Genomic DNA, 17,396 nt, shown 5'->3' on the forward strand with positions numbered 1-17,396 from the left:
GACCACTTAAAGAGAGGCGTAATATTCAGTGCATTACAAAAAAACTTAAATGTTTCCATAATACTACAAACTCTTACTTGAATTTTTTAAGTCCAATTATACTGAGGTGGCTTTTCCTGTGGCTTCTGGTTGGTTCTCTGAGTGATAACTTCCAACAGGATTCCCATGACTACAACAAAAATATATATTTGACCCAGCTTTAATACTCTGGTCTGACACAATTTAAAATAAAGAAATAATGCATAAATTCTCCCTAAATCGCGAGACAAGCTAATGTCCCCCTGAACAGATCTATATTAAATTCACAGATATGTATTTAAGATTTTCTTAACAAATATTACCTTAACTTCGAGCAGCTACAGTGTACCCGACACAACAGTTTCCACATCACCAACCTCCAACCACATTTAATGCAAATCCAAAAAGTGACGAGTAAAATTACCAAAATAGTTACCGAAACTACAATGATTGTCCAAGAGAAACCTTTAGAGAGGAAAGAAGACTATATTATGCGCTGAGTAGTTGCACTTGTTTTAGTGTTTAATTATCTTACTGGAAAATATAAAGCCAGTTTACAAGTGTTTGAATGACGATAACCACAGTTTTGATATGAAGTACTAACCGACATGAGCAACACAAAGTGGTGGTTCAAGAGAGCGACAATCAAGCGATATTGACCCGAAGGGAGCTCACCTTAAGAGAAACAAGCTGTTTCGGATTTTTTCGTTTTTCTCTTTTTGCTTGTTTGCCTGTTTGGTTATTTACTTGTCTTTGTTTTGCCCCTATTTTAACTTACGCACTAGCCTAATGGTTGGCGCGCAAAATATCGAATGGGGAGGACCAGCTGGTTAATTATAGTGTTGAGTTCTCTGTCAAGATACTTCAGTCTCACAAAGCTTCGATCAACTCAAGAGTTTAAAATAGGTTTCATCAGGCAATTGGGAAAACTTGATGAATTGCAGGGGATATGATGTAATGGCTCACTACAGCAGATTAAGTCTCACTTGTAAATCCTGAAGTCGGTGCTTTGCTTGCCCGCGTTTTACCTGTTTCGGGCGTAGGTGTTGTTGGTTGATCCTCTGGATGGGGGCTATCTGGCACCTGAGGCAAATGAGTATTTGCATCAAGTGGGTTATCTTTCGTTCCATGTAAAATCAGCGACCAGTCAAAAAGGATTCCTTGTCACAGAAGTAAAGGAAAAAAATTAAACGGAAACTATGAAAAGGATGAAAAGTAAAGCGAGGATACCGAAAATCGTAGAGTCAAAACGAAATCTACGGACACACTGTTCTTATAAAATATCATTTTAATGAATACCTATTTGGGTGTCTTAAGTCAGCTACTTACCTTTGTTGGCACGCTGCGTTTGTGAGTTCTTTATCGTAAGTTTCCACTCTCCCTTCGCAGTCTCACCCCAAAGATGCAATGTCATGACGACCCAATTCTGTAACTCTTTTAATTTGAAAAAGCTATCAGAGAGTCGATAATGTGTCAGATTGGTTTCAGTTCCGCTTGGTGATGTTAATTTTATCTCCAAATCTCCACGGCGGGTATAGTTCAGGTTGAGTTTGACTTCCACATGCTCCAAAAACTTAATCATAACTCCATTGCAAACGCTCTCCATGTCTGTCAAATCAACTGCCATGTCCAACGGCTCATAGGACGGGATTGGCCTGAGAGAAAATAAACCAATATTCAGGGTATTAGCCTTCTGGCTGTAGGTCAAGGAGTTTTCACTCACGCGACATCCACGAGAGTTGGCCTCCTAAGGTACTAACGATGCGAGACATCCAATTCTCTAAAATATTCAGAGTTTATCGTGAGCTATATACAGTTGCATCAATTTACGTACAATGTCACAAAATATTACTTTTCAGCCTTAACAACAACTTTTGCAAGCGACCTCACGCTGTTGTTGTTGCGGACTTGGTTGTCTAAATTCCACGATGCTTGCACTAAAAAACGTATACTTCTTACCGCACAATAATCATCTAAGTTCTGGAGGAGCGTATCAAACAAAAGAATATATATTTATCAAGTAAATAAATTAGAGCCCACATTTTATTGAAAGACAAAATAAAAGATTTTTAACATACTTCTTTACACCAATGCGTTCGATCGTGCAACTGCTTTTTTCTGGCACCGTTGACCAATTGGCTGCCAGTGAAACCATCTTGCTAGCGTCCATCAGGCCAAAGCCAACGTAGTCATTAACTGCGTTACAATCAACATCACAGACAAGACCGTGTAAGAACAACACTCAAGAAAATCACAAAACATTCAGGGAATTACCACGTCGTGATCGGTTGGAAGGAGTTCAAAATTAGTGGTTTATTTTTTTTAATAATGTGCAGACTTGTTTGTGCTAAAACTTTGTAATTGTTCAATATCAATTGTACATACTCTTGATGTCATATTAGAAGCTTTAAATTCGGATGCAGGGAAATGAAGAAAATCCACACGGACTATTGTGAGACGAGCGGAGATTGCTGGACACATTCAACTCATATATTACTAGTAATTAAAGGTGACATGTAATTTACTACCAACGAACCAACTAAGTATTTTAGGAACATCCCGGTCAAACGGGTCATCATTCTGGATTGTACATCAGTATTTATTTATAGAAAACAGCTAACTTGGGTAGCACAACCGTGGGTTGTCAATCATTAGCGGTGAATTGAAATATATAAACCTACCATGAACTATACGATACAATACATCGCAAACATTTTTAACTGGTAAGTCATTGTAGTAGCCTTTCGAACCGTACACGATTACCCAAATATCTAAGTTCTGATCATATACCTGACCTGATTTGTTTTTCATCACAACATCAGCCATTAAATAATTAGGTGTTGTATTGGTCCATTTTGTCATATGAACAATGCTTCTTACATGGTTAAAATCGATTTATTAGTTGTCTTGACAATGTCTCGATAGAGCTTACAGCACTTAGACTCACCGTATTGTGATCGATCTTGTTTGATTTCCACCATAATTCAACCGCAACTGTGTATTTTGATTTCGCGGCAATGTACATATTAACACCAAACCTTGATGAATAATAACCCTTTGAAGAGTCTAATTTAAGTTTAAATGGTTTTACGCGATTATTGAATTCATGAAAGTCTCCCTTATCAGTCAGTTTTTGCCCACAGATATCATCTTCATCACTGACTAGGCCGGGATCATACATAATATACCGGAGAACATTATTCAATCGACTGCTTGCACCACGAGCAATATGGTCATCAACGTATTTTTCATAGTTTGTTGTCATCAAAGCATTGTTGTCGCTTATTGTCTTATTGGTGTAATTAACTGTGGCTGCATTAAAGCTGTCATAGGGTTGTGGATCTTTGAGGTTCACGATTGCGTTTGAGTTCGTATTGAGATAACCGGCCATCTGTTGCCCACCATCCAAAAGCATAACAGTATTTTTATCAGGTTTTTTAGCTATTTCTGTGTTGAATGTTGTTATATCAAGCTTTCCACTCAGTTCATTTAATACAACCCTTGAATCAGCCTTCTTATGGAGTTCAGTGTTTAACTTATTTCAATTGATGACGCTGGTTCCATTCGCTAGTTGATCTGAAATGCCTGTTATTTGCCTATCAGCACCATGAACGCTAGTGAAATTCAAAGCAGCCTCAATATTACCACCTTTCGTTTTGTCGAGATAATTAGTCAGATCAACACTTCCGATGTCTTAGCTAACTCTGTGTCAATATAAGTTTTATTACAAAGATCGGTTCCAGCTTTTGGTACTGCTGAATTGATTACTTTTTTATCGCCAAGATTAAGGTCGCCTGTCATAGATCGACTACCATCCAAAAGCATGACAGAATTCTTATCAGCCTTTTTAGCCATCTCAGCGTTTAATCTTGTGGAGTCTAGTTTTTTAGCAATCTCGGTGTTGAATGATGTAAAGTCTTTTTAGCATTCAGTCCATTGGTCACAACTGATAGATCAGCCTTTGTTTGAAGTTCGGAATTGAGTTTATTGAGATTCACAGCAGCAGTACCTGAAAGAGGATTATCAGAAAGACCTGTGATATGTCTTAATGATGGGCTGTTGTTTGTGCAAACGATATTGCCTGAAACATCTCCACCACTTGTTTTCAAGAAGTTTGAATCAATGTATTGCCTATTAATTGCATCTTTGTTGTTTGAAGGATTAGCAACATTGATTATTTCATTGTCTTGCATGTCAAGGGTACCTATTATTATAGGTCGTGTTTTGTCAGCATAAGATTTTGTACAAGCAGAAATGTGATGGTCAAGAGGCCAACTCCAATGTAGCTTTGTTGGTTTATTAGCTCAACGTTTCGACCGTCTTGGTCTTCCTCAGGAGCATACTAATTACATGAGCAATATTCCAATTAAAATTCGTAAAACACGTTTGGCTATTATCTATTCTATTTTTATATTATTATGTCATGACATGTTTACTGTTGACAGGAATTTTAAATTTGAATATTGCTCATGTAATTAGTATGCTCCTGAGGAAGACCGAGACGGTCAAAACTTCGAGCTGATAACCCAGCAAAGCTACATTGGAGTTGGCCTCTTGACCCTCACATTTCTGCTTTTATTTACGTTATTTCAAGAGCCCACGATCGCTTCAGTGATCCTCCAAGCAGCGCGTTTGAGACTGATCAGCATTGTTTGTGGGACCCCCTACAAGTTTCTACTTATATATAAACATAGATTAATTCAGTTGAACACTTAGTTGAATAACGTTTTTTGTATATGATTTTCGTTCTTTTTTATGTAATATTATAACATAACCAAAGTAAAGCGCGCGCTCTGATTGGTCAATTTAGCGTCCCCCATTTGCCCATGGGTGTACGCTGCTGACGTGAGCAAATGCAAAGACTATTTTTCCGCGCGCGCTTGTTTTTTTCTGGTCGCGTAAGATTTGTTCGATAAAAGGGAACTCTTTAGCAACAATGTATCAATGTTATGTTATAAAACAAATGGTAAACACCATAGCGTACACTATTGAGTTATGGATGCACGCGGGAGGTTTGCTAAGCACTCAAGAAGCTAGAGTCGCTCGAGGCTATCGCCTCGAGCGACTCTTACGCTTCTTTCGTGCTTAGCAACCTCCCGCGTGCATCCATAACTCAATAGTGTACGCTGTGGTGTTTACCATTTGTTAAATGTTATATACGAGTCTTTTAAAATGGCAGAAATTAGCGAAAAGTATAACCAATCTTGGGAACCAAATCAATAGTGTCCGTGATACAATCAAGAAAAATGATATCAGTCATAGGGCAAGTCAAGAATCATTTTCAAATTTATTCAAACCAATAACTGGTAAATTAGATGAAGTCATTGACAGTAATTTTAATGTAACTCCAATCAGAAAACGACAAAGAAACAAAGGTGAAACTCCTGATTATAACATTCCTATTGAGGATGAGGTTCCAGATATGAACCTTGGTGATCTTTTTGATGAAACAGTTTTACCACAAAATGATAAACATATTGTACCCAAACCTCCATCATATGAAGATTCATTGCAAGACATGTATGTTGATCCACAATACTTTAAGGAACAGTCAGACGAATTACCTCCTGGTTATGATTAAGATGAAGTCCCAGAATATGAAAAAGGTGATGAGGATATGCAAAAAGACATTCTCAATCAGCTGAATCTTCAAGATTACGAAAATGTTGATAAGATTCTTGCTCAAGAACAAATGAACCCACAAAGATCAGAAAAGTATCTCCAAAAGACTGTTAAAGAAGCGATTTTTTAGCGAAATCAACTTAAAGGTTACAAAGCAAACATCACCAAAAACTATAATATGGGGAAAATATCTTCAGCAGAAAGACAATCAGCTATGAAACGCCTGGATGATGCAAGAGAAGTATTAAATTAGTGAATAAAACATTACGAAACAAGAATAAAAACAATGACAGGAAGTGGTTTGAGAAAACAAAAAGGAGGCAATGTTGTGTTTTTCAATGATCCCAAAGAGCTCTTGAAAAAACTCGAACTCATTATTGGTGAAATGATAGCCGGCAATACTAGTATCGAAATGAGAAACACAGATCAAGCCATTCTTCATACTCTTCTAAGGATGTCAATGATCAATAAGAACCAATACAAAAAACTTGTCAATAATTATTTCAAGATATAATGTAATTATAATATATAATGGAAAGAGAAATAGTTTTAACTTCTTACAAAAACTAATCTGGGAAAAACAAGCCATCAGATTTTACAACTCAATTTGTCCAGCCTATAACTCTTAACGAAAATAATCAGTATGTTATTGGCCTCAGCAGAATTATAAACATGAGTTTCACATGGTTTAATGTTAACAGTTCACTAAAGAACCAGAAGCTCAAATATAGTAAAAATAACGGTACATCTTTCACTGAAATCACTCTACCAGCTGGTTTATGGAATTATACCAATTTCAACAATTACATTAAATCTCAAACAAAAGGTGGTAGTAATTATCCCATAACATTAGAATTCGATGATACAATTTTTCGAGTGGAAATAACACTGGCTGAAAATTATCAGCTTGATCTCCGAGAGAGTAACTTCAATGAGCTTATTGGATTCAACAAAGTGCTTCTCAGATCTGGAACCCATGTTGGCCCAAAAATTCCCAAGTTATCACAAAGACACTGATCTTCTGAATATTCAATGTGATCTAGCTGATGAGAGTATGGTAGATGGTCAAGAAACAGACATAATCTACAGCTTTAGTATAAGTGTACTCAAACCATCCTATAGTTTCACTCTTGAACCACAGAGAGTCACTTTTAATCCAATCAACAAAAACAAAATATCAAGCATTCGTGTCTATATAACAGGCGGAAAACGAAGAATTATTGATTTGAATGGACAAGACACAGCTTTTTCATTGCAACTGAAACCACTCAATTAATATAACTGATTAATATAATGATATCTATCGAGTTCAAAAGAATTTGTCATCCAAAAATGGGACGTTATGTTTACAAGCACAAGGGATCGGGTCTCATTGTTGATAATTAATTTAAATCAAGAAAAGCTATCTTCAAATCATTTGCAAACCATTTGCCAAAAAAGCTCTTGATGCAGGTGTTTCACATGCTGGAGAACGTCTTGGAAAAGCTGTTTCTCAAAAATGTGGTGATTATATAATGCAAAAATTACACAAAATGCAAAATAAAAAAACTCCATCAAAAAGTCCTGCTAAGATGAAACCAAAAAGTCAAGAAGAATCAACACATATGATTCTCAATCGGTTTATAAGCGGTAATGGTATCATACGGTAAAATAATCTAACATATAAATATAAATGTCATTCAGAACAGATCAGTATTTACAGCGAAATGAATTAGTCAGAATCCAACTTGATAATGTTATTCGTAGCCCAGCTAATGGTCAAGAACAATCTAAGCTCAGTTACAAATTCACCGTCAACGAACGAAGTAGTTTTTTTGACTGGTATAATGCTTACTTCGAGGTCCAGTTCCAGGTTCAAAAGCTAGTCGATGGTACTGCCTTTGGAGCAGACCGAGTGACAGTAATCAATGGTGCTCATTCGCTTATTCAACAGATGACTATCAAAAGTGGAGGTAAAATCATTTATGATACCGATAATCTTCACAAAGTCGTGAATTTGAAGAATTTGCTTGAATACAGTGATGATTCCTCAAGAAGCGTCGCCAAAAATAGTTTATGGTACTTGGATACAGACAACAGAATAGCTAATGTAAATCAAAACGCTGGATTTGAAGCACGACGTCTGTTAACAACCGGAAACAATGATGTAAACGTAATCATTCCTCTTAACCGTTATTCATTTTTCGAAGAACTTGAAGATCGTATGTTGCCACCAGTGCAATTACAATTTACTTTAAAACTGTTAAGTGACGCACATCTAATCTGGAAAGCGGCCGCTGCTGACGATGCTCATGTTGTTATCAATCGATTCTTCTTATGGGTTCCCAGACTCGAACCAAAAGATAGTCTTTACGAACAATTTCTATCAAACTTTATGAAAGTGGATCAGTAGACTTATGGTCAAGAAATGTTTGAACAATCAACTGGCACTAGATCATCAGGATTTTTTCAGATCAGTCCATTTTTCGATAATGTAAAGCATGTCTCAGTTCGTATTTCTTCAGCATGGTAAAGACAATAATGATGAGGCGAATCTGTATGAATAAGACACTTTTAACATCAACGCTGATGGAGGAAATGGCTCTTCCCTTACAACTTGTCGTTTAGAATATGGTAATGGCGTATTTTATCCCGAAGTGGAATATGATAGCGACTCCAAAGTAAGAACATTTAATGATTTCATGCGTTATGCAATGCGTAAGAATGATTACAATTTAGGCACGCAACTTAATCTCAGCAATTTCAATTCTCTTTATGGAGTTATTTATTTCGATCTACGTTGTCAAACTGAAAAGTTTACAAAAGATCCCAAACAGCTTATTTTCAGATACAAACTAAATGCTGAAGCAGCTGCTGATAGTCTTTCAGAGTGAATGCTGTTGTACTATATGAAAAAGAATCCATAATAAACCAAGTCAGAAATGAATTGCTGATAGTGTAAATTATCCAACATATTGATAAACAAATGACTGAAGATCGAGAAATCACCAGTGAAGAAAAATGTGAATTGATAAAGAAAATAGATTAATTTCTTTACGGAAATTGTCGCAATAGAGACATCAGAACACGAACACATTTGGGTAGTATAAAGAATAAACAAGAATTTTTTTATATATATATATAGACATTTTTCTGATAGCGAAGAACAAATGTTTGAAGAATAAATGATGTATTTCGCCTACGCCTGTGATTATCAATATCATGAATTTTATCCTGAATTTCATATTTTCTAAAGATCAACCGATGTCTTAGAAAAAATGAACGAAAAACCAGAAATAATAACTGAATTAACAATCACTTTCGAACATCATCCAGTTTGGAAATTAAAATCACTGAAAAAAGTAGAAACAATACAACACGCAGAAGGAGATTTATACTTTAAACATGAATTTACACATTTCAGTTCTACCAATATTGATGAAATAACAGAAATGATATCTAAGATATTTATCAAAGATTAAATTCACTTCATGCCTTTCTTTTGTTAAATTTGTTTTGCAACAATAATTGTATAACATATATTATATATAAGAAATGACACAGTTATTTGAAATCAACGTTATTTAACTATCACCAAATCATAAAAAGAATCTCGGTAAAGCTTGTCGTAACAGACAGTCAATCACACTAAGATTAACCTCAAACGCATTGACAGGAGTAGTTTAGGGCGTCTGTATGGCACCTCCCGCGCGGCTTGGGTCCGCGTCATTCGGCCGAGGGGGTTCATTAATATTCATACCACGTGGGTGCACGGGGGTTAGGGTTCCGTTAAACTACTGACAGGTAATAATAAACTCCTAGTTCCAGAGACAGTCGCTAAAAGGTTAATGAAACATCGTCAATTAAAAAAAGGTATGGACATCAGAGTAGCTAAAACCAGTATCAGAAACCAAATTGGAGGCAGCCTTTTAACAACAATTCTTAGTTTGGGAAGAACTCTTTTACCAACTGTTGGAAAAACATTGGGCCTTTCTGCTTTGTCTGGTTTGGTAAGTGAAGGAGCATCTCAGTTAGTTAAAGCAATTTCTGGAAAAGGGGTTCAGCCAGGTGGTTTTTTCATACCACAGAATAAAATAAATCAACCCATTCAATACAAACATTTATTAACTGAAAAACAGAAAAGAGATATTTAGGTGCTTTACAAAGTGGACAAGGTGTTCATATCAAACCAACAAAGCAACAAGGAGGATTTCTTGGAACTGTCCTTGCTTCAATTGGTATTCCGATGGCTATTGATTTGGTCAAGAATTTTATTTCTGGACGAGGAGCACCACTGTTGGGATCAAAAGGTGGCAAAGGAGCTCCAAGATTGGGTGCTTACACAGCTCCACCTCCATTTATCAGTAGTTGGTTTGATGGCCGAACTTATGGTAGATGTTTAAAAAATCCAAAAAAAAAAACTCAAAAAAGGCAAAGGATTACTTCTGGGAAAAAAACAGCCCGTTCTGTTCGATTCCATTAATCGAAGCAATTTTGTACTACCACAACTTCACAAAACAATACCTCTGACAAATTTTGATCTGCTTGAATGGTGTAAATATCTAACAATTCCAATAAATAATGTTTTAAGTAGAGATGAAAAGGTTCCACACAACCATAAACGAGCTCTATTTGTTTACAATCTTCACCCATCATACATGTCAGGATCACAATGGGTAACAACTTTTGTTAAAGATAATGTCATCAATTACTTCGATTCATTTGGAATGCCACCATTTCAATAGTTGATCACGCTAAAAAGAAGAATCTGACTCTTCTTCATCAGAACAATCAAATTCAAAATATTAAAACAACGACTACTGGTTATCTTAGTCTGTATTTCTTGAATGAGATGAACAAAGGAAAATCATATTTCGATCTTCTGCAAGGGTTTGATATACATGACACGATGACAAATTAAAAAAAATTCATAGCCTATTATTTCAGAAATATCTAACGTATTTTATATGTGAGATCTTATTGTGTTAAGCAGAAAAAAGTTACCAATTACGTAAAAGGTAGTGAAAGATATGAACAAGCTAAGAATGGTAGATTGATGTTAAAATGTAATTGTGCTGAATGTGGTATAACCAAAACTAAATTCGTTAAAAATAAATCAGGTGGTGCATTATTTGATGTAGGCAACAGTCATTCAATAGGTGAAATGGTTCTCAAAGGATTAGCCAACAGTGGAGCTTATCTCGCTCGAAAAGGTGCTGCCAAAGCTATCAAATCAGATTACGCTAAGAATAAAATCAAACAAACAGCAAATAAATACCTCGATCAAGTTCTTGACAGCTTCACTGATAATTTGAGTAAAAAGATAAGCGGAGACAACACTGATTATTCACAATGGTATCCAATGGAGATTTAAGCTCCTCCTGGTGTAAATGATCCAACTAATTCATTTTACAATGGCGGTTCTCTGGATTTTCATAAAGCTTTAGGTAAGCTACCAAAACCGAAAGGTGGTTGGACTCTTCCAGGTCATAAATACGCAGGACCTTATAACGATCTTAAAAATTAAGTCAAATATAAATATAAACCGGTGAAATATTAGAAATATATGATAAACCGGCTGGAAAGACTGATGCCATTGCTATGCAGCATGATGTTGATTACAGTGTTTGTAAAGACGATAGAAAATGCAAAAATAAAGCTGATCATAAAATGGTTAAAGCATTAGATGCAGCAACATGGAATGAGCGTCAATGGGGTCACTGGCTTGCTAGAAATGCTATCAATACCAAACAGAAATTATGTAAAACAAAGGAGGTCAAAAAACGGAAAAAGTCGTCGAGTGAAATAAACTGGCAAGTAAAATTAGCGGATGAATAACATAAACCCATTAAGCGTAACTTTACTCGGCGGCGTGTAATTGTAAATCATTATGATGAAATATGGGCTGCAGATTTGGTTGAAATGCAGAAATTCAGCAAGTGGAACAAAGGCTATCGATATCTTATGGTCATTGATATATTCAATAAATACGGTTGGATTGAGCCTTTGAAAGACAATAAGGGTGAATCTATAGCCCAAGCTTTCAAAACCATTTGCAAGGAAGGAAGAAAGCTAGAGTTCTTATGGACTGACAAAGGTAAAGAATTTTACAATAAACACGTTGAAGAATTGTTGAATAAATAAAGTGTCATATTATATTCAACTCAAAATGAAGAGAAATCATCTGTTGTTGAACGTTGGAATCGTACAATAAAAAACAAGATGTGGAAACAGTTTAGTGTCCAAGGAAATACCCAATATCTTGACATTTTACCAAAAATACTGAGTCAGTACAATAATATCAAACACAATTCAATAAAAATGACGCCTATTGAAGCATCTGATAAAAAGAACGAAGGAACTGTTTACTTCAATCTATATGGTGACATCAATACATCAAAACCAAAACCGAAATATAAAATCGGTGATAAGGTTTGAGTATCAAAATACAAAAGACAGTCGTTCGATAAAGGCTATACTCCAAATTGGACAGAAGAGATATTCACTATTGATAAAATACAATACACGAATCCAATCACTTATCGATTGAGAGATTTAAACAACGAAGAAATCAGAGGCAGTTTTTATGAGCCTGAATTATTAAGAGCTGAACAAGAAATATTCAGAACTGATAAAGTAATAAAGAGAAATTATAAGAATAAACGAGCTCTGGTTAAATGGAAGGGTTATGATGATGATTTCAACAGCTGGGTTCCTCTTGAGGATTTACAAGCTATCTCTTAAATAGGTTGTGTGCAAGTCTCAAACGTTTTTTCTACCGGGTGCAATCCATACTTTGTTTGCGTGATTTCTCTTTAAGCATTTTTGAAAATCCATCCATTGTTTAAATGACCAATCAAATTCTACACCATTTTTTACACATTTGTGTAATTTTTCAGCGAAAAAGTTGAAAACTGTGTAAACTCTGATTGAAGGCTGATAGTTTCGAAAGAAACTGTTTGGGGCTGCGTCGGTGGGGGTAACGAAATAATTTGGATATATCAACAAAGCTGAAATGGTAAATTGGCCACCGTAACGATTACAAAAGCTGACCTTTCGAGCGTTAGCCCTTCGTCATTCGCTCCGACGAAGGGCTAACGCTCGAAAGGTCAGCTTTTGTAATTGTTACGGTGACCAATTTACCATTTCAACTTTGTTGATATATCCAAATTAAACTCTGATTAGTTGTCTTTCATTAACGAATTATTTTTTATTAATGAAACGATTTGGAGAATACGTTCAAAACATTAGGAAAAAGAGGTTTCAAAACAATTACTAATTTATGATTAAAACTTATTTTCTTAATTCTTGTTTTAATCCTAACATACAAGATGCAATGAATGAAGAAACCCTATATTGGCTACGAGTTATGACATTTTCATAGTTTTCATATGCATATGTTTCGTAATTGGTAAACACATGATCTTGACTCAAATAATCTCGAAATTTAGCATTCAAATTAACATATTTTTCAATTTCTTCGGATTTCAATGTTTTTAATACTTTTAACATTACTTTACTATCTTTGTGTTTACCAATTATAACGACCTCTATCTTTCAAACCAGGATTCATGATGATTGCAAGATTAGTTATCCCATTTGGTTCATCATAACGAACTGTTAAAAAATTTTCGTCCCAACATATACGTTTTCTATCACTTTTAAAAAAATCAAGATAATCATCAAGATCAAATAGATCGTCCAAATACCTCATCTATATATATAACTCAGATTATTTTCACATTCACCATAATAAATTGTAAGCCCAAAAATTAGCTTTATGTCTGTCTTATTGTTGCTTGTTCTTTTTCTTCTTGGTTTGTTCCGTTAAATCAGAATATTTGATAACTTCTGGTTTTTTAAAATTATCATTTTCGACTAAAATAAAAATGTACATGTCTTTCAATGTTGATAAATAATCAAACAAATTCTTTTAATCTTTTGTGTCTTTATTAATTTTTACTATTAACCTATCTTTTTTACCACAAGCTTTTAACATATTTTTAATAAAAGAAACTTTCGGTCTTAAACAAAGAGAATTAGGAGATAGTTGTATCTCATCAACCAATTCTGCATTCGCTTTTATAATATAAAAATCTTTACCATCATATGTTTCTACGGTTTCCATTAATGTTTTAATGTCCATATATAAATACTTTATGTTTTGTCTATATTATTAACTATAATGACTGAAATAACTAAATTCGATGACAGAAAATATCTTTTCTTTGAAAAATGTTGTTTTTGTGGAGAAGAATTTGAAGCATTATTATTATTTGATAAAGATGAACCAACTTATGAACCATTGACAGAAAACATTGACGCATCCTTTTATAAACTTAATGATAGAAAATATGAAACAGTTTTAACAACTTTTTGTAAAAAACAGGATATGACAGACTACTATTTCATTCATAATTTAATATGCTGTGATGGACTTTCTCTTTTTGCAACTTCATGTTTCCATGATTATGTCGCAGCTGTTTCATCTAATGTTCTTTTAGAAGAGATCACAAAATTTGTCGAGATCACAAAGATCACAAGATCACAAAAAGATCACAAGATCACAAAATTTGTCGCAAGGTTTCAACTATCCTGAGCCATCCTCTTAGAGCCTACTTCCCTGAGACCAAGATCACGAGGTATAATTTGAGAAATAAATCCCCTGTCATGCCCGCTATTCGCACAAACCGTTTTAAGAATACATTTTTTAATAGAATTGTTTTTAAGTATAATGTAGCTTTGTGAAAGTATACTTCCTGTATTAGATGTAACATAAGATATGTAATTTTATCTTTTGAACAATAAAGACACACAGACAGACATGAAACTAATCAACAAAACAGTAAAATAAGGAAAAGAATAAAACAACAAATAAAAGAACAATTCAAAGTTTAACAATGTCCATATGCGTAACTAGTTATTCCATCCTCTAGAATATATCTTTTATCATCAAAGCAGCTCAATGACACTTTGTTCAGCTGATAACTTCCAAGTTGATGTTTGTTACTTCGTATGGTTTTCACCTTGTGATACATTTGTTTGTTGTCAAATAAAACCTCTTTGTAATTTTCATATTTAAGATTTTTTCTTATGACATTCTTTTTAATACCTTTCGCCGTACGACTACCTTTGTTATCATCTTTGATATAACTGTATATTTTTTATCGTAAACCAACGAATTAAACTATTGGTGTTCCACACGTTTCATCTTTGAATTCACCAATAACTTTTTTGTTCGATTCGTCATAATATTTTGAATGTTTTGGATAATCACTGTTGTCAAACATCTCTTTGTCATTCCAAAAGTCTTTGTAAACATCTTCCTCTTGAATTTCGTATGTTAACGAGTCAGTGTCTGTGAATAATAACTTCGCTTTATCTCCATACTTCTTCTTGATATAATTGTAATGAAAATCATACATCAAAGTCTTTGAAAAATAAAGAATACACATCCCAACGTAAGCTGGCCGATTCAATGGAAGTGTTTCTTTTATCTTGTGTACAGACTAGATTTTCATTGAATATTTTACTTGATATAAAGGTTGGTTTTGATGCTAATTTCAACAGTTTTTTCTCATCAGTGACAAGTCTTATATCCACACGCTTTCTCAAGTTTTCCATCGTCTTCCCAAATACAGAATTATTCATCAATTTGAAAAAGTCTTTCTCAAAAGCATTCTTAGCTTGAGTTCTCTTTTGTGTATTGAAGTCGATATATTGTTTTAACCACGGTGACTGATTAAATTCAAGTGCTCTATGAACCTTTTTCAATTTCATTCCAAGTTTGAAGTACAATAGAAGATTTCGGTAATGTATTTCTCTTTGTTTGATAATGTTGGGATCAATTTTGACACAAGACCTGTTGATATATTGAATTTTTGAGCTATTTGTTTACAATACGTTGACAACATGTCTTGTTTGACCTTGATCTTTTCTGGTGCAAGCGGATAATCATTATGCAAATCGTGTAATTTGTCTGGGTATTCAAGATCGACTTCCAAAATTAATCCCTTTTTACTTTCTTCAGTATAAACTCCAAGGTTTGTTTTATCCAATCGTTTTTTGTGAAAGCCACTTGAATCTTCCAGTTGAAAGGTATTGTGACATACTCCAACCGTACAGATTATTAGCATTGAGGTACATTAAATTTTTCGAAGGTTCATTCTCATTGTAATTTTTCATGTATTTGTTATTCGCTTTTCCATATCGATTAGCAAATAACTAGTACCTCCTCTCAAACCTTTTTCAATGAATTGGTACATGTCAACATCAGTCATCAATTCAGATTTAATGTCAGTCATTTTTAGCATAGCATCCCAAGATAATCCAGGACTTGTGAAATAATGGCAAGGATCGAGTTTGTAATATTGAAGACAAGTTTGTCATCAGCTAACAATTATGTCAGACTTTAGGTAGAGATCATGATAATCACCCATCGTTTATAACTTGAATTTTTTCCATATATTTTGAGCATGTTCATATTCATCATCTGAGATATGTTCATTATTGAAGATGCTGTAAAATTCATCTTTGGTTGGCAATTCTGTTTCATCAAATTTATCAAAGCTGTCCATATAATCGTAACGATAAACACCTTTTTGAGTCACAAGATTGAATTTTTTATTCTTAAATTTTTCTGATGTATATTTGAAAGCTTCTTTAGGAAGATTATTGACTAGTTTATCAAGGCTTGAGCTCATGAATTGAAAACTATCAATAGAAGTAAGATGATTCCCAAGCATGAGAGCCATATACTTTTCCATGTTATTTGAGATTGCATTGATATTCATTTGGCACTCTTCTCCTTTCTTATTTGTGTATTTATTGTTTTCAACAATCTCTCCAATTTCTTGCATGATGAAGTGTGAATCATATCCTCTCAAATTATGAAAGATCACAGGTATTTTGTCAGTCATTTGAAAGTTAAGGTTACAATCCTGATGAGCTGAGCCCCTGAATTTTCCAGTCACATGACAGTGATCTCTTACTCGAACGTCTTTATCGTGATATTTCTGTTCACAAATGTGACATTTATCGACTTTCTGGAATTGTTCTTTATCTTATTTTGTCATTTTCAGAGGTTTGTTAAATTTATATTTAATAATCTTTTGGCAATATTTCACTTATTCAAGCATCTGTTCCATGAATCTGTAAACAGCTTTCTCACCACGATAGATTTTAATAGGTTTTGTATATTTATCATCATAAGTGCAAACAACCTTGTAGGCACAACCACAGTCAGTATGTTTTTGATAAGCTTCGGTGGAAGATTGCCCATCAGCTGGTTGACAACCTTGTACTTTTTCTGTTATTGCTTCAAAACCAGCGTAGATAACAAATGCAACAGGTAGTTTCTTGTGATAATTATTGAATTTCGATATGTTGTTATCTTTAGTTTGCATCTTAATAACTTGAGCTCCATTTATTATGAGACAATTATCTTTAGGGTTAGTTAATACCTTTTCAGAACTGAAACACTGCAAACAATACATACAAAGGTGCTTTCTCTCCTTATACATACCTACATAAGTTAGTTGACCACTCCCCATGGGGGCTTTTCAAGGCCAATTCCCACCCATCCCACCACAGGGGAGGACATCTACTATACAGTAATCTCGTGCTTGAGAAATTAACATCTCCTACCCCTAACCCTGCAGGAGACGGGGCCTACGGTTTATTCGTCCTTATCTGAGAAGACTAGAATATCTATCCATTTTTTGATTATAGAAAGGTAACAAATTCTCCTCACTTATTTTAAGACCATGAGTATTGGT

General features: G+C 34.5%; 1 protein-coding gene and 1 pseudogene across 3 annotated transcripts in view; one reads left to right on the forward strand and one right to left on the reverse strand.

Moving 5' to 3' along the window:
- The window catches only part of LOC111330827 (furin-like), a 50,045-nt gene that overhangs the window by 1,379 nt on the left and 31,270 nt on the right, over nucleotides 1-17,396 (reverse strand). For 2 of the 3 annotated variants that reach the window (XM_088740795.1, XM_088740796.1), the window contains exons 11-15: nucleotides 2,097-2,214; nucleotides 1,348-1,673; nucleotides 1,005-1,178; nucleotides 342-483; nucleotides 78-169 (exon numbers count right to left, since the gene is read on the reverse strand). In XM_088740795.1, the coding sequence (XP_088596921.1) occupies nucleotides 97-169; nucleotides 342-483; nucleotides 1,005-1,178; nucleotides 1,348-1,673; nucleotides 2,097-2,214 (833 nt within the window). In that variant the 3' untranslated portion in view covers nucleotides 78-96. The remainder of the gene's footprint in view (nucleotides 1-77; nucleotides 170-341; nucleotides 484-1,004; nucleotides 1,179-1,347; nucleotides 1,674-2,096; nucleotides 2,215-17,396) is intronic. The other variant, XM_022935784.2, reaches the window with a different exon arrangement.
- LOC148718935 (uncharacterized) lies at nucleotides 7,313-8,581 on the forward strand (annotated as a pseudogene).

The sequence above is a fragment of the Stylophora pistillata genome, chromosome 12 (assembly GCF_964205215.1).
Source record: "Stylophora pistillata chromosome 12, jaStyPist1.2, whole genome shotgun sequence".
NCBI lineage: Eukaryota > Metazoa > Cnidaria > Anthozoa > Scleractinia > Pocilloporidae > Stylophora > Stylophora pistillata.